Source organism: Rhinatrema bivittatum, chromosome 1, assembly GCF_901001135.1.
Source record: "Rhinatrema bivittatum chromosome 1, aRhiBiv1.1, whole genome shotgun sequence".
NCBI classification, from domain to species: domain Eukaryota; kingdom Metazoa; phylum Chordata; class Amphibia; order Gymnophiona; family Rhinatrematidae; genus Rhinatrema; species Rhinatrema bivittatum.
The window spans coordinates 609,277,383-609,302,488 of NC_042615.1; the positions used below are offsets into that span (position 1 = coordinate 609,277,383).

Genomic DNA, 25,106 nt, shown 5'->3' on the forward strand with positions numbered 1-25,106 from the left:
ACATGTAGGCCATGCGCGCTTCTTTTAAAATCTACCCCTATGCCATAGGAAACTCCCCACCTGCCCATTCGGAGCCACAGAAGCACTGTACAAGGGAGATGCTGGAACAAATTCATAAAGTTCAGCAAGATACACATCTTGATTAAATGTATCTGCCCCAACCAGGAAATGTACAAGTCCACCCATTCCTTGATATCCTTCCACACAGTTACAAGGAATGAGGAATACTTTAGTTGAAATAATTCGCAAAAGTTGGACATAAACTGAATGCCCAGATACGTAAATCCATGATAAATCTGCCTAAAAACTCATAAGCTCCTAGGCACAAAGGTCCTGCCCCCAAAAAGTAAAAGCTCTGATTTTGTAGAGTTAATTTGATAGCCTGATATTGTTCCATATTCACCCAATAACTGCATTAAAGCAGGACCAGAACTGTCCAGTTGCGTCAAGTGTACTAAAACGTCATCCACATATAGGGATACTATATTGTGAATCCCCTCCACTTAAACCCCTTGAATGAACTCGGACAGCCTAGGCAATCATTTTTATTTTTTAATATATTATTTTTAAGACATCTGTGCAAGATGCTGCTGGTCCTTACAATTTTCTGTAATTACTAGATTTGTAAAAACTCCCAAGGTCTGTGCTTCTAAGATGACCTAATTTTTTCTTTGGAAGCCTAAGGCTGAATTGGAACACTTCAAAGGAACAATGGGAAAAGCTGGTACAAGGGGTTACTGATGATAAGAGTCCCTTGACAATAAAAATCACAATGCAATCAAATCTGACATAACTACCAGAGGAAGAATGATAAATGAAACTACCACAGTAGCATTTAACTTTAAAAAAGGAAATTATGATAAAATGAGGAAATTAGTTAGACAACAACAACAACAAAAAATAAAATATAGAGTACAAGGACTAAAAGTCTATATGAGCCATGGAGGTCACTTAAAATCATAATCTTGGAAGCCCAGATACAACATATTCCATGAGTTAAACAAGTTCATAAGCAGCATAAGAAATCCTACATTGGGTCAGACCAAAGGTTCATCAAGCCCAGAATCCTGTCTTTGACAGTGGCCAATCCAGGTCACCAGCACTAGTGAGGATCCCAAAGAGTAGATCTAATCCTTCTTGATCATAATAAGGATAGGCAATGGCTTTCTCAAGTTTACATGGCTAGTAGCAGTTTATGGAGTTTTCCTCCAGGAACTTGTTGAGACTCTTTTTAAACCCAGCTATGCTAACTGCTTTCACCACATTCTCTGGCAACAAAATCCACAGTGTGCTGTGAAAAAATATGGTCTCCAATTTGTTTTAAATGTGTTACCTATTAGCTTCATTGAGTGTCCCCTACTCCTACTGAAAGGGTAAAAAACTATTACATGTTTACTTGTTCTACCCCACTCATGATTTTATAGACTTCTACCATATCTCCTTCTCAGCCGTCTCTTCTCCAGGTTGAAAAATTCCTAACCTGTTTAAGCTTTCCTTATAGCAGAGCCATTCCATCCCCTTTATCATGTCACACTTCACTGCATCTTTTCCAGTTCTGCTATATTTTTTTTTAGATGGGGAGACCAGAATTGCACACAATATTCAAGGTACAGTCACAAAACATCAATGACCATACATTTTCAAAAAACTGCATTTCTGAGAACTGAAAAATACAAGTGAGTGGAAGACAGTTACACTAGTCACTTGCAAGCTGGCCAATTCCTTAGTTGTTTTTGTTTAACTAGTTTAATTTTATAATCATATGCACAGGAAGACATCCAGGATTTCTGATGCACAAGCATATCCATTCTTGCATGCCACATACAAACACAGCAACACCTCGTTATTCCCTTTTGCAGTAACATTTTTCTCACAAAATGCAGATATCATGAAAGTCTGCACATATCAACACTTCGTAGTCTTGCTAAGGAGACAGAATGAAGAGAGAGCTTCTGGGATCAATGCCTGGGAGCATCCAACATGGCGGATACAAGGCTGTGACCTCAGTGCGCTGCAGAGTTCTTTACTCCTCCTGAATAGATGGTGAAATGGAAGGGTAGGCCCCAGGTCTTCCCTGCTGAATCTGGAGCTTGTACTTCTGTGGGACTGATGGATGGGCACATTTTGAGGACCCCTTGTCAGTGGTCTCCAGTGCTGTTTCCTTGAGAGATGGACAGAGTGTGGTTTTTCCTCCAGATTTCGAAGTCTCTTTGAGCCTGGAGTTTCAGGTGCCTCCTTTGGTGCTGGACTGCAAAGGCCTCCAGGACATCATTATAGTGCAGTGCCTAGTGATGACGTCGGATGATGAATGGGAGCAGGGCTCAGGACTACCAATGATTGAGCAGAAGCTGGATTGCAACCGTGGTGTCTGAGGAGGGAGAACATCTGCAGACAAGTGAAGAGCTTAAAAAGAGGATTTTCCATCAGGCTGATGAAACTCCCGTGAAGGCCCTTGTTGGCAAACATTTTGGTCTGATAAGACCTAAAACTGATAGGGATCTGGGGCACTAGTGACTGTGGAGGAATCTATGAATGCCCAGTTTCAGTTACTTTTCTCTCTATTTCAAGAGATTCCTGGTAAGGTTAAAGAATTGAAATCTGTAGCAATGGACCAAAAACAAACAAAAAAAAAGTCCATGGAAAATATAGAAGCTGCACTTGAAAAAATGTAGGACAATGTGTGACTTTTGGTTAAGGACAATTTATTGATGTATATATAATATGTTGGAAAAATGAGAAAATATAGTTAGAAGTTGAATGCTATGGGAATGCCTATGTGAGAGGAAAGGCGAGCTTAGAGAACACTGGTGTTTGCACCCTTCCCCCACACCCCTGCAGAGGCGGAGATGTCATTAGAAGGGGCCGTATAACATCTTAAAAGCAGTATGCTGCCACTGTGCCAAAGCTGCATGTCTAAGGGGCATGCCCCTTAGGTGAAATTTTCATCTTTCGTGATTTCCCCTTTGTTAATGGGAAAGAAACTCCCATGACATCAGCAACTTTGGGCACCATACTGGAGAGCTCAAGTTCACCTGGTGCCTCCGTAAGCCCAGTTTTCAAATCCCCCCCCCCCCCCATTACAATCTCAAGCCTCTGAATCTTCAACCTCCCTCAATGAAGTGGAGGAAGGTGCCTCAGTGTTTTTCTCAACCCCGAAGGTAACAACCTTTTTAAAGAACATGGAGGTTTTGGAGATTCCTTCTCAATGCTACTTCAATTGAAGGTTTGGGGAAAGAGGGAAGAATAGAACTATCAGTTCCTGAAGAATCAAGCGTGAGTAATGTTAATTCTAGCATGCTTTGCGTACTGAGCCTCTGACAATTAGGAACTATTTCAATACCTCCTTCATCCAATAATATATCTGGTGTGAGTGAGGGGCCTTCGATGCCCAATAATGCGACTCTAATAGAGATATGGAAGGGAGTCTCTAGGACAAAGAAAGCTGTTCCAACTGAATGCTCAAATAGGCAAGATCTCTGACAACTCTAAACAAAACGTTTACTGAATAAGATGCCTGTTTAGGTATAGTTGTAAAAGAGATGTCAGTGGCTGAACAAGCTTTAAAAGTGCATATTAAGGTTACTCTCATTCTTAATAACCATTTGGAGAATATAGAGAACATTCAGTGTAGAAAAAGTGTGAGATTTCTTGAACTTTCCAATGACAATTCCTAGTTCCTTATGAAATGTTTAAAATATATCTTTGTGACATACTAGGTTATCCAGATGATAAGGGGTTGGTAAATGAAGATGAAGGAGCACTAGATTTTTAAATTCATAATGAACCTAGTCTCGCCACATTTCTTGAATCCTCTTTGGATAATATTCCTTTAAGGGCCACTTTATTGATTTCCTTTTGTTTAGAAACGGAGAAGGATGTGTTTCGTAAAAATTTATCCTGTAAGAAATTTCAGTTTTGTGGACGGAGAATTCAAATAGTCCCCAATGTTTCAGTTTCAGATGAGAAGGAAGCAGTTTATTGCGTTAAAGCAGAGGGTACTATCTATTGGTGCAACATTTTTCCTTAAATTCCTTTGCAAATGTTTGATTTCATGTCATAACAATAATTTTCTTTTCTCTGATCTTCTCAACTTTGAAACCTTTCTGAATGATAAGGAATTAAGTAGAGTTAATAATAATGACTCTTCAGATGTAAAGGATTTGATACAAATAAATAATCAGAATTCTCCTCTCTCGCAGAATTTAGTTTTTGCGCAGAACTTCAGAGAAAGGCCCCCATGGGCCGCAAGCAAGTGGAGTCCGTCCCATTCACGATGAAGTTCAGACCAAGTATCAGCTGGCCCTGAGCAGAGCGGTGAAGATCAGCAGGCCCTGCAGCAGAGAAGGCCCAGCATAAGAGGTAAGAAAGCTTGTGAGCCTGTGAGAGAGAGGCAGTGTGTTTCTGAGGGTGCGTGAGTGAGCATGGGTGAGAGATTGGGATCCTGTATGTGCGAGTGGAGGATTATGTATGTATGAGAGAAAAGGGAAGCCTGTGTGAGGGGGTGTTCGTGTGCAGGCAAGAGAAGGGAAGCCTGTGTGAGGGGGTGTTCGTGAGTGCAAAAGAGAGAGAGGGAGCTTGCGTGAGGGGGTGTGTGTATGAAGAACAGAGAGAGCCTGTGTGAGAGAGGTACAGAGTGTGTGTGTAACATAGTAATGACAGCAGAAAAAGACCAAAATGGTCCATCCAGTCTGCCCAGCAAGCTTCCCAAGGTAGTAACTGACACTCCTCGCAGGCGTGTGTGTGTGTGTGCGTGCGCGTCAGTGGTAGCCTGTGTGAGGGCCTGAATGAGAAAGAGATCAAATTGTGTGAGTGGAGGACTGGGGGGGGGGGGAGAGAAAGTGGATAACAGAGGAGTTGGGGCCTAAAAAGATAGAGTAAAAGAGGTCTGGCCAGGGGAGTAGGGAGAGAGGTGGAAGGGACACTCTTACAGTGTACTTCTAGGGGAATTCCTCTCAAAATATTTAAAACTCTGCATTTTTAAGTAATAACTTTTCTGTACTGCATTTAAAATTACTTAAAGACTGTGATGTGTATTGTGTTATTTTGTAGAATTTTAAATTTGTGTGTGCAGAATTTTAAACTTTTGCGCAGAATTCCCCCAGGAGTAGACTATGCAGTTTGAACACCCATTTAATTGGTGGTAAAGTTAGTTGTCTACATTCTTTTTCCCTATAAGATTTGCAATACCTCCTGTTTGAGTTTTGGACAATCCCCTATTTGTGGGCTGTTTATTAGTATCAAGATGCCAGATTACTTTCTTATTTTTTATATTACCTAAGTCAGGATACTGTTTTCTATGCAACGCTTAAACTGGTTTTGTTTAATTGAAAATCATAACTAAAATATAAGAACGAATGGAGCCTACTTCCTGGATACATGCGAGTAAGAGAATGCCAAGAAAATACTCCAGTCAGGATCTTCTTGGACCCCTGCCATGTTCTGAACATTCTGGGTGGCTAGGACACCAGAAACAAAAGTTATTGGGAAGGAATGCATATACATAGAAACGTGTCGGCAGAAAAAGACCGTATGGCCCTTCCAGTCTGCCCATCTGTCCAATTAATTTAACATTATAATTTTCATCATTTCCTTAAAGATGCTCTGAAATTATCCCATGCTTTCTTGAATTCAGACACTGTTTTTGTCTCCACTACTTCCACTGGGAGGCTGTTCCACACATCCACACCCTTTCTGTAAAACAAATATTTTTTAAGATTACTCCCAAGTCTACCCCCTTTCAACCTCATCTCATGAACCCCTCGTTCGAGAGCCTCCTGTGCATGGAAACCATTAAGATATTTGAACGCCCCTATAATATCTCCCCTATCTCGCCTTCCCTTTACAGTATGCATCTTTAGGTCTTTAAGTCTATCGAAATGTTATTTTTCTCATACTTATCTGTTACTCTGACCACTGAGGTCAGGGCCCTTATTGGTAACTTTTCGGTTCTAATTTCCTTCCAACCCTGCCACTGATGTAGAGAGCAGTGCTGGAGCTGCATCAAAGTGAAGTATCAAGCTTAATTGGTTAGGGGTAGTAACCACCACAATAAGCAAGCTACTCCCACGCTTATTTGTTTACCCAGTCCATGTTGGTTGTCTTAATATAAATCCTCTTTACTTCATTCCCCCTGCCATTGAAGCAGTGAGCTGCGCTATATATGTATTCAAAGTGAAGTATCAAGCTTAATTGGTTTGGGGTAGTAACCGTCGCAGCAAGCAAACTACTTCCACGCCTATTTGTTTACCCAGACTATGCAATTAAATCCTAGTTGATAGTTGTCTGAATGTAAATCCTCTTATCTTCATTCCCCCCTGCTGTTGAAGCAGTGAGCTGAGCTGTATATGTATTCAAAGTGAAGTATCAGGCTTATTTGGTTCGGGGTAGAAACCGCCGCAACAAGCAAGCTACTCCCACGCTTATTTGTTTACCCAGAAGTGAGGTCTCACACAGGGACATTTACAGGAACAATATTGCTTCCCTTTTTCTGCTGCCCATTCCTCTCCCTATACAGCCAAGCATCTTTCTGGCTTTTACCAATCACTTTATCCACCTATTTGGCCACCTTAAGATCATCAGATACAATTACCCTTTCCTGCTCTTCCTTTGTGCTTGGAAAAACACTATACCTTTCTCTTAGGTTTTTGCATTTTAAATGCATTACTCTGCATTTTTTTAGCATAAACCTTAGCTTCCAGATCTTAGACCATTTCTCGAGCTTCACTAGATCCCTCCTCATGTTTTCCACTCCTTCCTGGCTGTCCACCCTGTTACAGATTTTGGTATCATTGGCAAAAAGACAAACTTTTCCCCCAACAACCCTTCCGTTATGTCACTCACAAAAATGTTGAAGACGACCGGTCCAAGGACCGATTCCTGAAGCATATCACTAGTAACAACTCCCTCCTCAGAGAAACCTCCATTTACCACTAACCTTTGTCGCCTCCCACTCAGCCAGTTTCTAACCTAGTTAGTCACTCTAGAATCCATACCAAGGGTACAATTTATTTAAATCTTCTGTGAGGAACCATGTAAAAGGCTTTGCTGAAATCCAAGTACACTACGTCTAACGCTCCCTTGATCCAACTCTCTGGTCACCCCATCAAAGAAATAGATCAGATTCATCTGACAAGATTTCCCTCTAGTAAACCCATGCTGCCTCAGATCTTGCAATATAGATACATACAAATATGGTGATCTTTCTTCAGAAATTAAACTAGAAAGGCAGAACGAGAAGCAAAACCTTGGCATCATGGCTAAATGGCACTGTAAAAGAGGTTATTAGAGATAAAAGGGCAACCTTTAAAAAATGAAAAGCAAATCCTGAGGAGGAAAATATGAAAGCACGCAGGCGCCGGCATCATTACATGTAAAACAGTGATAAAGGCAGACCAAGAGAGTTTTGTGAGGAGATAAAGACATGAACGCTACTAATGTTTTCAAGTACATCAAAAGAAACAAGCCTGCAAGGAAGGCAGTTGAATCACTTAACTACTGTTGTAACTCGCCATGAGCATTTATTTGTTTGGCATGTTATAAATAGAGCTAATAAATAATAAATTTGATAACCCGGGGTAAAATTCCATCACAGGAAAGCTAAATGGATTCTTTGTTTCAATATTCACTAAACATGGTGTTGAGGAGATACCACACTGGAATCATTCTTCATAGGCAATGACTTGAAGAAACTGGCACAAATAAATATGAAACTAGAGAAGGTGCTAAGGCAAAACAGACAAACTAATTAGAAGCAAATCGCCAGAACCAGAGGATATTTACCCAGAATTCTAAAAGAACTCAAAACACAAGAATGCAGACCTGTTACTGGTAATCTGTAACCCATTATTTAAATAAAAACACACCACCACCTAACTCCAGGTTTGATCCTGGAAATTACAGTGAGCCTGATGTCAGAGTTGGGCAAAATGATGGAGACAATTGTCAAGAACACAAATTACCAGACATATGTTAAAAATGACTTAATGGGGGAAGAACCAGCATGGATTTAATAAGCAGAAATTGCACCTTACTATTCTATTACAATTCGTAGAGTACATAAATGAGGATGAGGATAAAGGTGAGCTAGTTGATCTGGATTTTCAGAAAACATTTAGTAAAAGTCCCTCAAGAGAAACTCCTCAGGAAATTAAAAATCACGGGATAGGAAGCAATAAATAGATTAGGCAATAAAGAATAGGAAATAAAGAGAACAAGTTTTCCCAATGGAGACAGCTAAAAAAGGGCATGTCCAGGGATCTGTTGATATTGCTTACATAGTGACATAGTGGTTGAAGGCAGAAAAAGACCAACTAATCTATTCAGTCTGCCTAGTTATTCCTGTCCACATTGCCATGGATATATCCCAGCTGTCAGCTAGCGAGTTGGACCAACTGTAGGATTATCACTCTTTGTCATCTTCTTTCATCGTATTCCATCCTCCTGGGTAGGTGAGGATGCAAGATCCCTTTTTCGTTGATATTCAGAACCCTTTTCCTCTCCTTTCCAACCAAAGCACTTTTGGTGCCGACGATGCACCATTCTGGAGGCCTCTGGAACTGCTTCCACTCTATCTACATCCTTATGGAGGTTTGGTTGCCAGACCCTGAACACAATCCTCCAAGTGAGGTCTCACTAATGACATGCTGCTATGTCGATGCTGTCGTTGTAATCCACTTACAATAGTTTATACTCATAGGTAGAACACACATTTTTAAAAATATAATGACATATACAGCATAATTGCTTTTCTACTTGTTATGGCTCCAGCTCTGGCCACCACTTGTCACACTGTGGAAATCGGAAAATATAATCATCTTGCGGTCTCTTTCCCATATTTTGGGCCTCAATAATTCACCCATCATGACCCACTCTCTCAGATTTCTGCACCTAAAATGTACATCGCTGCATTTTTCAGCACTGAAACATAACTGTCAGGTAGCTGACCACTACTTAGGTTTTCTTAGATTGCTTTTCATATTGTCTGCTTTGTCAGGCATGTTCACTTTGTTGCAGATCTTAGTCCACAGAGACAAACTTTTGCTCCTAATCCCTTCACTATATTGTTCAAAGATATTGAATATAACTAGTCCCAATAGCATTCCCATGGGCATTTCACTTATCACATTTCTTTCTTAAATTGTGAACTCCATTTACCACCACACCAACTTCTCATGGGTTCAATCTGTTTCTAATCTAATCCACCACTTTACCTCCTGCTTGGTTAACTTGAGCCTCCTATATTAGGACAGTATGCAAAATCCAAGTACACCATGTACAGATTTGTCCCACATGATTTTTCTCTGGTTAAAAAATCATGCTGCTTCAGATCCTGCAACTTGGATTCAAGATGCTTCACTATTCTTTCCTTTAGTAAAGTCTCCATTAATTTTCTCACTGCTGAAGTCAGAACAACTGGACTGTAATTTCCAACCTCCTCCCTATTATTACTTTTATAAAGAGGGACAACAAAGGATCACTCCTGTCTCCAAAGATCTATTTAACAGGTCCTTCAACAGACCTACCAGATCTTTTTTAATCTCCATTAATATCCTAGGATGTATCCTATCTGGTCACCCAGCTTTGTCCACTTTCAGCTTTTCTAGTTCCACACTCGCCCCTCTTTACATGGCGTGGCCTCTAGCTCATACCATATGCACCCTTCCCAACAGTCGGCAGTGCTCCTCCAATCCCTTCTTCAATTAATACATAAAGAACAGAAATTTTAAATTCTGATTTTGCCTTATCCCCCTACAAAACATTTCTCCTCGTCTCATCTTGGTCCCACAATTTGACCTCCACTCTTCCTTTTTTCACTGACATATTAGAAAACTGGTTGTCACCTCAATGTACCTCTCGCCGGCTTTTCTTCCACTTAAGCCTTTGCCATCGTGAATACTTTTCCGAGATGCCTTCTATTTCTGAATGACAATTCATTTGCTTTTACTTTTGTGACATCTCATTTGAAAGCCTTATTATCAAGGCTAGCCTAGTGGCTCAGCGGCAAATGCTATGCACTTGCACACGGAAGGTCTCCAGTTTGATTGTCAGATCAGGCCTTCCACACCCCAAGTTAACCAGGGATGATGATGTTATAGGGGTAGCGTTCAAAGGCCTGGTGGAGGGCGTCATCTCATCTCATCTTGCATGATGGGATTCAGCTTCATCAAACAAGACAAATGCATTTTAATTGCATAAACACAGCCCACCAAAAACGCACCATTAGCTGATGATGAAACATAAGGCAAATGAAGGTACAATAGTTGCCGGAAGTGCCTATTAATGACTAGCCACATGGATGGTTAATTATTTTAAAAGGAGGAGAACACTTGTGTTACATAGGACATACCATATGCCAGCATTTTTTTGATAAATTCAATAACACAAGGAAGTTATGTTCAAGGGGGTGTGGACAGGTTGGTAATGCCATACAAGCTACAGAGATAATCTCTGTGATAAGTGGTCGAGATGTTGCTTTGGATCCAGTTGCGCATTTTTTTGAGATTTTGAAAAGGGGCAGGATGCCCCAAAAGGCTAATTAGTCATCTGTTACACACAGCTTGCTCGACCATTGCTCACACTTGGAAATTGATTCCTAGCATTGATCTTTAGCAACACAGTGTGGCGGAGATAGCCTCCATAGAACAAATTTACATAAACACTGAAGAAACAACTTGGCTACTGCCACAGGATACGGGACCCATACTGGGCATGGAGGAGGGGGGAATGTGGTTGTACATGAATAACCCACAGGATCGCTTGGGAATTCCTGGTGATCATCTGATATATCATTGCTATAGATGCTGTCTGCCATTGTGTACTTTATTTATCATTATGTTAAAATGATTTACTTGCTATTTCTTTTCTATGGTCGGTGTTTTCTTATATTTTGCATCCCTGAAGATGTTTAAAATGTGCCAATCTAAATAAAAAGTTTCTAAATTGTTAAAACCTGAGTAGAATTGAGCTGTGGAAGAATCTTGTGAAACTGGGGAACTGAGCATCTAAATGGCAGATGAAATTTAAACGTGGCCAAGTCCAAAGTGACGCACGTAGAAAACAATTATCCCTTATATATGTACACAATGCTGAGCTACACATCGGGCATTACTACTCAAGGAAAGGATAAGAACATGCCATACTGGGTCAGACCAAGGGTCCATCAAGCCCAGCATCCTGTTTCCAACAGAGGCCAAAACCAGGCCACAAGAACCTGGCAATTACCCCAAAACTAAGTCTATTCCATGTAACCATTGCTAATGGCAGTGGCTATTCTCTAAGTGATCTAGCAAATATCGAAACCCTCAAGTTAGTGTGCAGCAGCAATAAAAAAAAAAATGGAACGAGAAGAATGATATGAAAAAGAATAGAGATTAAAAATGAGAAAATATGAATGGCTCTGTGTAGACTCATTGCGTAACCTCCAGCTAAAAAAAAAAAAAAAGAGAGAGAAGAAAGGCAATAGAAATGCTAAAGGTGTGCCCACTGTCTATATCTGCTAGTATTATTTATTTAATTTATATTCCATCTTTCAGATACTTCAAAGTAATGAAGTTACCGCCCGATCTCCAGAGTGAAGCGACTCACTCAAGGTCACAAGGAGTAGCAGTGGGACTTGAATCCTGGCTTCAAAAGCACAACTGGTTCTGCCTGGTTTCAAACCAGGGACCTTTTGAGTATGAAGCAAAGGTGATAACCACTAGACTACAGAAACGAGATATGGAGCAGCTCCCACATGAAGAAAGGCTCGACAGGTAAGCTTCTCTTCAGCCTGGAAGAGATAGGCAGAGGGGATATGATGGAAGTTTATAAAATTATGAGTGGTTTGAAATACACCCATAGGGAACGGTATTTGCCCTTTCAAATAGTACTAAGGCTAGGGGACACCATACAATGCAAAGTAGATAAAAAAAAATACTCTTAAATTTGTTTTATACGTCCGCACACAAATTAAGTTATGGACTCCGCTGCTGGAGATTGTGGTCAAGGCCAATAGCATAGCTGGGTTAAAAAAAGGTCTGTAGGACTGGTCCATTAATGATGATTATCCAGGTAGGTTACTGCCAGGAGCACTTCAGTCCTGTGACCCCCACTGGCTACTGTCAGAGACAGAACCATTCATGTGGCCCAGTAGTGCATTTCTGTCCTTATGCAATAGGGAACACTAAACAAAATCTAGTACATGTTTGAAAGGGTGAGAAACACAACTATTCTCACAAATCCTCAGGTTTTATTTTTTCTGAAATGCCATGAATGTCTTCCAAGGGGACAGTTGAAGAACATCCTAACAAAAACACTTGCACTTCTTCCTAGAACATGAACTTAGACGTGAAAATGCATCTCTGTATCTTTTCTACATTTTGTTGAAATTCAAGGTTGGGCTGAAGACACTCTAGGAGAACAGATTTCCTATGATGTATATTCCTGCTCATTCTCTTTCTAGAGAGGAGACGAAAAATCCCAATCCAACCCCATGGGACTCACATCAGGGGGATTTCCTTATGGGCAAGATTTATCAATTCTCAATCCCCAATTTCTCTTATTGTCAAAGCTGCTCCATTTCACTTAGTCTCTCATTTTTTTCTAATTCTATACTGATTGCCCTGTTTGTCTCTATTTTCATTTCATTTACTTGGATTTATATATTGACATGCCAATGAAGTCCAAGATTCACAACATGTAAAATAAATCAACTTACATTCAAAATTAAAATACAATAAAACAGTCGAAGTTAAAATTAACCCTCCCCCTCCCAAGTGCATCCAAAACAACCCACACCAATAAGATAATAATTACAGAAATACTATTCCAACAGACTTTAAAAAACAGCAAAGCACGCTACCTCAGACTCGTAAGACAAGTCTCCATACACCTTAGTAAACAATCAGGTTCTCAATTCTTTTCCACAAGATCGATAAAACCTTTGATGTGGGAGAACAGAAGGTAGCTGCTTCCATTACAGAAAAAAAAATGCACTTCCTGACTATCTGAAGACTATTTTAGAATCAGAAACCACCAGAAAATCCTTGAGAGGCGTGAAATGCTGTATCTAGGAGGTACACATGCTTTCAAGCATTCCACACACCTCTTCCCGGGCCACATGCCTCCATTTTTCTCTTATAAAGCGCCTCTGATCTTCTTTCCTGAATAATATACGATTGATAACAATTGTGCCCACTGGATGCATGAATTTTGTTATCATACAGACAAACATGTAAAGCCTCCACAGGCTAGTGCAGGGAGTTACTGCAGGCAGCACACACTGGTTCACTCCGCAGCTGAAGCGTCCATGTAAAGAAGTAGACAAATAAATGAAAGATAACTCCGATGGCAGTTAAAATCACTGCCATCCCTTGTTTCACTTCTAAGGGGATATGGATGTTTAAAGATTCTGAAAGTTGTTACTCCTCTGTCACTCCCACAAATGTGAATCTATTGGGGGCACCGCTGTGCTGATCTTCATGCCAAGTACCATACATATGTGAACACAGGAAAGAAAATTATTAAAAAAAACAAAGAGAGAGAGAGAGGGAGAGAGAGGACATGGCCCTAATATTCCTGTCAGTACAGCATATGGTACAAATGGAAGTGAAAGCAGCTTAGAAATTACATCAAAGGAGACAGCAAGAGCCAAGAAAAAGGTGAGTGATGCTTTAAAGAATCTGTTTTAAGCAGGAGAAAAAAGCATTAGTCCTCTTCCGCCAATGTGCAAATTATTGTGAAAGTGTTTGAATATTAAATATGCAGGTCGCTCTGTTTCTCCCCATGTTGTGCCGAAGGCAAAGCTTTAAAAAATGTGATCACATGAAGTATCAAAGTGATTTTCCCGCATGATACTTTGCCTGGAAGGAGTCCTTCCAGCTCTGGAGCTGAATTTTCTCAGAAATGTTAAGTCTTTTCTGCTGCCCATGTGATCACTGGACCATGCACAATAATATACCTAGACAAATTAATGAACTGTAAAAGACGTCACTTCGCACGAGGGGGATCAGAAGTGGAAAGTCGCTTTAAAGATTGTCAACAGCAAATGGATATTATCCTCTCTTCATGCATATATCTTGCAGATATTAAACCTCCCAGGTGCTTGTTTCATATTTAAAAGTTTTATTCCTTTCTATCTGCAGTTTTCACATTAGGGTCAATTCACTCATTCTGTAGCAGAAAAAATGACTAAGAATAGTTGTTCAGGCAGACTGGCAAACAAAAATGTTTGCTTGACGCAGAAGCTGCAGAGGAGGCCAAATAGAGACAACAATGAGCAAATGATTAGGCATTTCCAAGCCTAGTTTGAAGGCGTGGAATGCACTAGCTGCATCATTTTCCCATGCATGAGCCTCGTTATCCCTTTTTGGACACGTGAAGTCATTCGGATGACAATAGTCCTCTATTGAAAAAAAAAGGTAGAAACACTAGAGCATGCTTAGGATATGTCAGCACAATCTAAAGACAATAAGCCAAACACACCTGCCCATACTAAAATCTCCAGATCGCCTCAAACATTTATTCACCCCAGCTCCACAAGAATCAACTGGGAAAACACAAACAAGAACAAAATTATTACAGTCAGAAAACAAACCGCTAATGTCTTAGTAAGCTGCAGGGCTGAAAAGATGCTGGCTTGCAAGGTAAGCATGTGTCCAAAATGTTAAAAAGATACTTTTCCCATCTATAATCTTTATTCTGCATTCTTCATTCAAAGCTTTTCTCCCCATGAACGGACAGCATTCACAGGACAATAGTCACATCTTTCTCCTACAAACACCATGCAATTCTCAATTTCTGCATGACTATCATGGTCTCACAAGCTAAAAATTCACTTCGGCAGAAACCAAACAGCAATAAGGCTATGAACACTGCCCACTGGAGCCTCATCTGTCACACACAAGGGCTCATCATTGCATTCCCATCAGTTATACCATAACAGAGAGTTTCTGCGTTCATTCATCCCACTCCTGCCAGCATCCTGCCACTTTCTACAGAATGACCATCATAGCTATTGGCTGCCACTGTGCCTTTTATGCCAGTGTCCCATATTTTCCTTCTCGCCCAAAGAAAAGGGGGAAATTAATGTTAAACAAGTTTTAGTTGTAAAACAAATAATTAATATTGACATTGGTTATCCTTTGTGGAATTTTCCATAGGTTTGGTGGATGGGTACAGCACTGTGAGAGTATATGTGTGGACAGGGGAGGTCCTGATAGTGTGTACTGGTGAACGTGACTGTGAGAACGTGGTGTGAAAACAGGAAGGAAGGAGAAGCCAGAAGACACACGTGTAGACAGTACGATGCTCGTGCAGAAGATAGGACTGGGAGTACCGCTTTTCATCAGACAAATGCTACAATGGGTTGTGGTATCTGCGGTACTGTTTCTTTCAAAGCAACAAGAAACTGCACCGAAAGGGGACTTTTTCCAAATTCCGTTCCATGATCTATCTAATCTAGGGGAGGAGGAATTACTCTGGTTTGGTGAGTGATCATGTGTCAGTGTGCATGATATTCCGCTCACCAGCTCTGAAAGGTTGGCTTTGAAGTGGTCTATCTGGGTCTGGGGATTTGTGGATTGGAGATTTATCATGTAATGTAATATAGAAATAATATATGTTTATTTTATCAGAATAAAGAGGATTTTCCTCCTACACTGGCTTTCATATAAGATCCGGAATGATTTTGGATTATATGAGAGTCATTGGCTTAGATGGATCACTCCAATAGGAGAAAAAAAAATAGAGCGACCTGCTTGGGTCTACGTAAGGTGTGAGCATGTATGTACACCCTCAAGAGAGGCTTTGCTGCATTCTGAAAGACCATAAAAATAAATACATTGGCCATAGGCTGGAGATGCCGAAAGTGGCCAAGACCGACTCACCGTCACAGCTGAAAGCCAATACCAGTCCTGACAGAGTCCCTGTTACTATCCGAGGGCATCTGTTGCAAGAGCAGGGATGTTTGTGGCACATGCCTGGGACCAGCTCAGCAGCTGACATCCTTGAATTTCAGTCCAGATCGTCAAGCACTTACAGGTCAGATTTTGCATGCAAACCCACTTCCCCAATTTATAATCTTGTTTTATAATACATTGAGATGCATATACCGGTAATGATTTTCTATTTAAACAACAAGCACTAATATGTGTTACTACTGTTAGAGAAACTAGCAAACTTGCTACTTTCAGTCTTGATAAAGGCGAAGTCAAAACAGGTCATATCTGACAGATGCAGAGGCTTAGTAAGGAGGGGGGAGGGGGGGCAAGGCAATTGCACAGGGCTGCACACCCGGTGGGTCGGTGTCGGGAGCAGTGAGAGGCCCACGAGGCCGCCAGTGGACCCCATCACAATGGTGGCGCGGAAGAGGAATTGGCCCATGAGGCCGCCAGTGGACCCCATCTCACCGGCGGCCGAAGAAAGAAGAAGGAGTCCGTTCTACTCCTTCTCGGTGCCGGCATTCTCTTTCCAAAACACATGCAGCTAGCACGTTTTCTATGCTGATCTCACGATGCACAAGATCAAGATCAGCATAGAGGAAGTGCTAGGCTGGCGTGGTTTGATTAGCACACGGGCCGGCACACGAGGAGAAGCAGCAGAATGGTTCCCGGTGGTATATATGTGTGTGTGTGAATGAATCAATGAATGAATGAATGAATCAATGAATGAATGAGTCTTATTGGGGTGTGGGGATGTGGTGTGTGTGAATAAGAGTCTGACCGGAGTGTGGCGGGGGAGTGTGTGTATGGGAATCTGTCTGGTGTGTGTGTGTGTGGGGGGGGGGACGACCTGTCTGGTGTGTATGTGGGGGGGGGGAGAATGGGAACCTGTCTGGGGTATGTGTGCATGTGTGTGTGTGTGGGAACCTGTCTATAGTGAGTGTGTGTGGGAAGGTGTGTGTGTGGAGGGGGGGGGGAGTTGTCTGAGTGTGTGTGTATATGGGAAGTTGTGTGTGTGTGTGTGTGTGTGTATGGGAACCTGTTTGGGTGTGGAGTGTGAAGAAAATTTGACCTGCTTCACTAATCAATGCCTTTTCTCAGGATGATTGGAAATAAAACAGTTTCAGATATGGCGAGTGGTGAATTTTCTATCCTTATTATGTTAACTTATTGGATATCTGTGTCTGCCATTTTGAAGTCATTTATTTTTGTTTGGGAAATTTTTAAAATTTTGTATGAGCTCTTAGTTATTGGATGTTTTCTATTCCTTAGATCATTATAAAAAGAATATTTCAAGAAAGGTTATACTAATATGATTGATTTATATTCCTTGATTTTATTGTTTGATGAATGATCTATGAGTTCTGGTGATGTTTCTGTTTCTCCATTGCATACAGAGTTTGGCTTGTTGCGGTTTGCGGTTTCTGGTTCAGTTTCTTTTTATAGTTTATATTCTCTTCTGAATTTTGTGAGAGTGTGTGTGTGTGTTCTGTATATTTAATTGAGGTGGGGGATTCTGTGTTAAAAAAAAAAAAAAGAGGAGTGGAGCAGCGCAGTAATTGTTCGCATAGGGCAGCAAAATTGCTAGCACCGGCCCTGCCAGCGAGATAAGTGCTGGGGTATGGGTGAGGGTCTATGAGGTATTGTGTGGGTACGAGAGGGTGTGCGTGTGTGAAAGGTTGTTTGAGAGGATGCCTGTATGTGTATGAGACAGTGAGTGTATAGAAGAGTGAGTGTCGTATGCCTGGGTATATATATGAGAGGGTGCCTGTGGGTGCGTATGTGTGCGAGGGTCCCTGGGTGCAGGGGTAGGTGTGGGGATGAGAGAGAGGAAGCATGTATGTGTGCGCGTGGGTGAGACAGGAATCATGTGTGAGACATACAGAGGAAGCGCGTATGTGTGACAGATGGAGGAAATGTGTGTGTCTCTTCACACACACACATACACACTCAAGCTCCCTCTGACTCTAAGTGTGTATGTATGTGAGAGTCAGAGGGATATATTTTGTTTGTGTCTCTGTGTACCCCAGTTCACGACAATCTCAGGGTGACAAGTATGGAGAGTGGGGGATTTTTAAAATCCTTATTAGTTTTAATTACTGGGTGTTATCTGATGTCTGCTGTTTTGAAATATTTTATCAATGTTTAGGAAAGTTTTAAAAATTTTTACAGGAGCTTCTAATTATTGAATATTATTCTATTCAACAGCTGTTTTGAAATGTTTATTTTTTAGTATGGTTTTACAATTCTGATTGATTTATATTTCTTGATTGTATTGTTTTGAGGAACAGTGATTTTCTGCTTTTCCATTATTGCACTGCATACAGAATCTTGCTTGTGGTTTCCAGTTCAGTTTTTGTCTGCATCTGTGTGTGTGTGTGAGAGAGAGAGACAGAGTGAGTGAGTGACAGAGAGAAAGCATGTGTGTGTGTGTTAGCGTGAGAGAGAGACACAGGGGAAGCGTGTGTGTGTGTGTGTGTGTGTGTGTGTGAGAAAGAGACACAGAGGAAGTGTGTGTATGTGTGCAACAGAGGTACAATCCTAAGACTGTTGTATACCGAGGGCATGCATATACACACACTTTTTCTCTGTACCTCTCTCACACACACACACACACACACACACACTTCCTCTGTGTCTCACACACATACACATGCTTCTCCCATCTCTCTCTTACATACACACGCTTCCTCTGTATGTCTCACACGCTAACACACACATACTTCCTCTTTCTCACATACACACACATGCAGATAAAAACTGAACTGGAAAGCACAAGCCAGATTCTGTATGCAGTGCAACAATGAAAAAGCAGAAAATCACTATTCTTCAAAACAATAGAGTGGGACTTTTTAAAATCCTTATTAGTTTTAACGATTGGGTATTTGATGTGTCTGCTGTTTTGAAATATTTTATCAATGTTTAGGAAATTTTAAAATTATATAAATTATATCCACCCCAGGTGCCAAATTCTCTAGGTACACCTCTGGCCAGATGTACAAATAAATGTCCATTTCCAATCTCTTGCTATGGCAGCCAGTAGCTCCAGTTTCTGGGGTTGACCCATGGCTGAAGGTGAAATAGAATAGGCAAAAGCATCCTTCTTATTCACACCATAATTTAAAAAAAGTGTGCCAGCCATTGATCCCTGTGGCTGTGGAAATATTCCAGCAATGCGGAAATATCATGCCCATGAGTCACACAGGGTCACCAAGCGGGATAAGGGACTAGGTGTACATAAAGGAATACAAGATGTTTGGGAAGCATTGTGTTTGCAAACCAACCAATTTAGCACCTGCAAAATAGCCCCACCCCCAAAGCACAGTTCATGGACATTTCAGTGATGATTTTGGCTGCTATTGTGGAGTCTTCATGAAGGCAGATAGGCCTACATGTACAGGCATCACAAACTACACCTATGTTTGCACCAAGAACTTTTTGTTGTTCTTCTTCTTGTGTGCATTCAAATCAAGACAGTGATAGCAAAGATTTCATTAAGATAAATAAGCGATGTGGGTGAGCAGCGCTACTGCTGCTGCTGGGTCTGGTGAAAATATATTCTACAGACTACCCAGTGCAAACCTTAGTGCAAATCTCCATGGTGTCATAGCCATACAGAGAGGCTGCCACAGAATTACCTTTTCTTTCGCCTTTTTGTATCTGTCAGCTTTACTAAACATGGACACACTAATCTGCCACCCTGTAAGCAGGCTCCCCAGGTCTGAAGCTGATTTGAGGGGGTTACAAAACAAAACAGAAAAATGTAGCCCTTTGTAGTTCCCCCTCCCATATAGCTGTGAAAAGCATCTCAGCCGGGGATTCATCCTGTGTACCCCATTAAGGAATAAGCGGCTGGGTCTCGCACTGAGCCAGAATCAGCATATCATTGGGCCCCATAGGAAGCCCACATATCAAATTCGGTCACATCGAAAAATTCTTGACAGGCCTCAAAACCCCCAGACTGCTCTGCCAGACATTACACAGGAACCAATGTAACGAATGACCTAAACAAAATACCCTCCGAGCCACAATTCATCTCAGGAGACATTGCTAGCACAATTATGGTCGTGAAACATTTCCTGAGCGTTCTGACAGCTCTAAATATACACTGCAAAAGGTCTGAATTTGACACGTTTGTCTTTTAATGGTTAGAGGCAGTGAGGTCACTGAGGTCTGGATCAATAGCGGCCCATTAGGGAGCAGGCAATAGTGACGGCACCCCCCCCCCCCTCCCCCAATGCAGGTCTGGTACCGCAGAAAGCACAGCACAAGCCACATTAGATTTTGTCCTAAAAGTTGAAGAGAAATACAGCCCTCCAAGCTAGAGATTTCTTGTTTGATACTTGAGTTTACTTTCCTTTCAATGAAATGCAAAATAACTATCTTCTTACTAAGGGACCTTGAAGTTTATACTATTTATAGTTAATAACCTTCCTACGTCAAATACTTATTAAATGTTCACAATCTCCTTAAAACTATCCCCACCCATCCAACACCCTTTCCATTATGAATACTCCTACTGCTTATGTTTCCTTTCCCTTCGTTTGTACTACTGCTACTAATAATTTCTATAGCACTACTACACATACACAGCCTGCCTGTAAAATTATTACTCTCTCGGCTGAATTCTTGTCTACTTTGAAAGCTTAAGGCTCTGCTTTCCGCACTCATCCTTACTTGAATCTTTCCTAGCTTACATCACCGCAACATCAATTCTACAGTATTCAAACTCAGCCCAAAATCTAGACCTCAGCTGCTCAAAGAAACACAGATGATTTATTGGGAAAAAAAAAAAAAAACACACCACCAAGGACCCTACACCACCACTACCACTCAAACCTCTAGGAGTCTTATGAGGAATGCAACCTTTGAAAAAAAAAAACTCTACAAGGGCTCTGCAGCAGTCAGCAGAAGCAGCATTCACAGCTCCCAGGGCTGGAGTGTGCGCAAACCAGTCCTCGGGCCCCTGCCAGCCAGTAGGTTTTTCAGGCTCTCTGTAATGAATATGCATAAGAAATATTTCATACACAGGAGGTAGTACATGCAAATCCATCTCATGCATATTCATTAGAGATCCAGAAACCTGACTGGCTGGGGAGGGGGGGGGGGCTTCCACAAGGACTGGTTTGAGCACCCCTGCTCTAGGGGACGGCGAGGAGGGAGGGAGCCCCAGTCATCCTGCAAGGTATCTAGTAGCCAGATTTAGGGCCCATGATTACAGGGGCTCCAGAAGGAGCCTTGGTGCGTGGACCTCGCTTGAGGGCAGTCACTGCCAGACCAAAGTTAAGTCTAGAAGGGGTAGAAAACGGGGGAAGAGTCTCCTCCCCCATCGGGGTAGTTGCCCAGTAGCAGCAGATCCCTGGGCCTGGCTCCAACTGAGCTGGAAGCCAGAAGGAAAAGAAGGCAACACTGCTAAAAAAATAAAATTATATGTAACTCTATGAGTAATAAGGTAACAAAATGTGCACCTCCCTCAGATGAGCCTTGCACTAAACGAAGTGAAAGGCACTCTCCGCTCCTCTTTCGCAATGGGTCGGAGGCTGGCTCGCACGGGGGGCATGTGCGGGAGTGCTGGGGCGGAATGTATGATGTGAATGTTGCCATAGGAATGCAGCCTGCCTGTCAAAACAGTCCGGGCAGGAAACTCTTTTAAGTGCTTTTCAATGGGAAAGCACAACGTGCCACCGATGCAATTAAAAACCGCTCAGTGTCTGCTCTCACATAACGTAAAGGGAAGCTGCTGGGGTACAAATCACTTTCATTCAGCGATAGCCCAACACGACTGGGTGGTTTGGGTTGTGTTTTTTTTTTTCCTACCAAACATTAGCAAACTGCTCCTTAGCCCTCCACGGGGACAGGCTTGGAGGCCTCCAGCAATTATGTAATATTCCAGGAACCAAAAAACAGCGCTATGCAGAAGCCCTCGGACTGCTTCTGCTTCCAAATGGGAAAACGGTTAGCATTTTTTTTTTCCTTGCTGATCTGGTTTGGCTGGGCCGTACTTAAGCCTCCTTTAAAAGCTGCCAGTTTTTCCCCTCATGGCGACTAAAACGGAAAGATCGTGAAACGTCTCCTCTGCTTTCTAAAGAATCTGAGCTTCTCGCATCCACAGCTTTCTCCTGCCGCTCCCCCGCCCCTTCCACACGCACCTTTACAAATGGCTTTTGTGCGCACTATAAGTAGGCAGAGAAACAAAGTTACACAGACAATTAAATCCCCCCTCGCCATTGCGTATCTATTTTTATTGGATTCGTTCCAGTTTTTCCATAGGTTCCCCACACGCTCGAAATAAATTAAACTTTTTGGCATAAGTCTCGGGCAGGCTTCTCAAGAGCTTTCTGCTGACAAGGAGGTACACAGGAGCTCCTTCCCTCGCCCCCTCCCATCATCGGCTCAACATCACGCTCCGTCTCCGATGATCGCCCCGGTGCCAGAAAGTTTCCAGGGGTCAATTAATTATCCGCGAACCCATACGCGCACAGCGACTGCGCGGGCTCTGTAACTCCCAGCGGAAGCTTAAGAAGTGCTCAGATGGCTGCGCCGACAAGGATTTTTTTTTTGTCAGTTTTCTGGCTTTATTTAAACAGAGAATAGCTACAGAGCAGGCTAAAGGCGCCAGGAGCTTGAATCTGCCCTCTCCATTGAGAGAGGGAGAGGAGAGAAGTGAGCTGGGACCAGGGGAAGCGCAGGCCTGGCAGTTAGAAAAGTTGTAAAAAAAAAAAAAAAAAAGCCTCCTCGTACCTTCTTTCGAGTCGTCCGCTTCTGAGCTCATGGTGTCAGTGCGAGCCGCTGGAGCCCAGCTTCCAGCTCTACCAGAAACAGCAACAGCAGCAAAGGGGAGGGGAAAAAGGGGGGGAACCTCTCTAATGCTGCCAATGGGATCTCGGCCGTGGAGCCAAATGATTCCGCCCCCCTCCAAAACTGCCGCGAGAGCGCAGCGCCACCTTTTCGCACCCGAGCGCTTGTTCGCGCGCCAGGAGCTGCGGGAAGCAGCCTGCGTTTCGGTTGCCTGAAAGGCTTAGCCCTTCCGCAGGGTGGAGTTCGACTTGTTGCTGCATGCCTAGCGTTTGTTTTGGTTTGAGGTTGTTCAGGGTGTAATACGACAGCAGAGGCACAAGTTAAGCGTTAAGGCTTCTCAACATTTCCCTGCCATGACTAATTTGTACCAAACGCCACGCACATCGAACTAGAAGCTTCAAGTATAAAAATCGATCCCTCTGTGTATCTAAATTGCACCCTTCCCTACTGAAGAGGTCTTGGAAGTCTGCTTGCTGTAGATTCAGTGACTAAGCAAGGGTCTCCGATGGCCAGGGACCAATGCATGTGTGTTGCCTGCCCCGCGTCCCTTCCCCTCCCGCCAGCAGCAGCAGCAGCAGCCTCCTCCTCCTTGAAGAAATGCTTAAGGTCCCAGAAACAGCAGACGTTTCAAATGACCCCCTGATCTCCCTTTCTACCTGCGTGCTACGGAAAGAGGACCCCGGCGCCCGGGGGGGCTTTGGAATCCCATCCCTGCTATGCTACTGTGCAGATTGTAAACACACTGTGTAGATTAGAAGCAGAGCTGCTTTACTTGGGAAACCAGTAAAATGTGAATCACTACCACGAAAAAAAATAACAGGAACTCTCTTTTCAGTTCATTTTATCCAAAAAGTCTTCCTCAAATTGTTTTCCATATTTTCTACTTCTGATGTGGAGAATGTGTATTTTGCACGGTCCTGCATTGCCTTACCACAGCAGGTGGCCCCTAATAGCAGGTAAACTGGTAGAGTAACAGGGCTGAAGTCCTCCTCTTCTCACCTCTATTTAACAGTTGCACAAAGTCTTTGGGAGGGGGTAGTTTGGGAGGGGGTAGATTGCTCTGGCTGGCCACTCCTCCCTCGCTCTTAAGCATAGAATCCTGTGGAACCACTCTTTTCCCCCAGTCCCAATCTGGATTTTTAAAAGAAAGCTGATAATTTGAATGCCTGAGTTTTTTGACATCCAAGATAATTTGGACACCTAAATTTTGGTCCCCTAGACTTTTTGTGGCGGCTTCAATTGGACGCACCCTTTTCAGATGCTTATTCAGGGTACTGATATTGCTTATGATTAAGAAACCTATCAGTCTAAGCGCCTTACCCTCTGTGCTGCTTGTCATATTCGAGCGCCTCAGCCGGGTGTTCCCTATAATGGAGCCAGCATTGCTTTGAAGCTCAGGAGGATTTTGCCTTTGTCTGATTTTACTAAGCCCATTTCTTCCCAGCCTGGTGTGAGACTGAAAAGAAAAAAAAAAAAAAAAGATGCCAGAAGGGTTGCATAACTTGGTCCTCCCCTGACTGGTTCATCAGCAGAGGGGCTCAGGATAGGTGCCCCTGGTTTTGGTACAGATCCCTCTGCCTTCTTCAGGTGCAGTCCTCAGCCCCAGCCTCTGTTGTCAGTTCTGGGTCATAGGCGGTGAAACTCTGCACGTATGGTGCTGCAGGTAAGCACCAGGGCATGTCTAGAGCGGCTGCCAGTCTTTACAATGGAGATCCTGATGGCACGAATGATGAAACTGATCATTGTTCCCTGGAGGATGGAAATTCCTCTGGAATTGGAACCCTTTAGAACTATGTTGCAGTTCTTTCATAAAGGATCAGTTACCGGCCCTGACTCCCAGATAGTGAGGATGTTGGAACTGAATCCATGTCTGAACCAAAGGAAGCCATTCAAGGATTAATTGATCTTGAATGGGGCATCCCGGAAGCTAATTTCAAAGGGGAACAGCTCGTGGAAGGCCTATATCCCCTGGACCCAGCTGCGTGAGAGTAATTTGCGTTTTCCAAAAATTAAAGTACTTGTTTGTGTTGTCACCAAGCGGACGACTATTCTCCTAGAAAGGGTAACGGCCTTACAAGATGCTCACGGTGGAAGAATTGAGGCTATCCTTATGCAGGCCTTTGAAGCGATAGCAATGAGTTTGCAGATAGCTTCCTGTTTCTCCCTGGTTGCTCGCTCTTGCTTATTGCTCTCCTAGGAGGTCGGTAAACCTTGAGCAGCTGCCTTTTTTTGGCAGATGCATGTTGTGGTTGGTCTGCACCTCAATCACAGGAGAGACTTCAGTAATAGCGGCTAGAAGTCTGCTATGGCTGAGAAATTAGTTGTCTGATAAAACCTCAATGTCTGACCTTACGAAGTTGCATTTTAAAAGGTTCGCTCTTGCTTGGGAGT

General features: G+C 42.6%; 1 protein-coding gene and 1 non-coding gene across 4 annotated transcripts in view; both read right to left on the reverse strand.

Annotated features, from left to right (window-relative positions):
• TNFAIP8 (TNF alpha induced protein 8) overlaps positions 1–25,106 on the reverse strand; it is a 251,615-nt gene that overhangs the window by 51,728 nt on the left and 174,781 nt on the right. The window contains exon 1 of one of the 3 annotated variants that reach the window (XM_029570911.1): positions 22,659–22,928. The exons of the other annotated variants lie outside the window; for them this stretch is intronic. Coding sequence (XP_029426771.1) covers positions 22,659–22,689 — 31 coding nt within the window. The 5' untranslated portion in view covers positions 22,690–22,928. Of the gene's footprint in view, positions 1–22,658; positions 22,929–25,106 lie in introns of those variants that run through there. 3 annotated transcript variants of the gene reach the window in all.
• TRNAM-CAU lies at positions 11,638–11,710 on the reverse strand. The gene has a single exon. It is a non-coding gene; the product is annotated as a tRNA-Met (tRNA).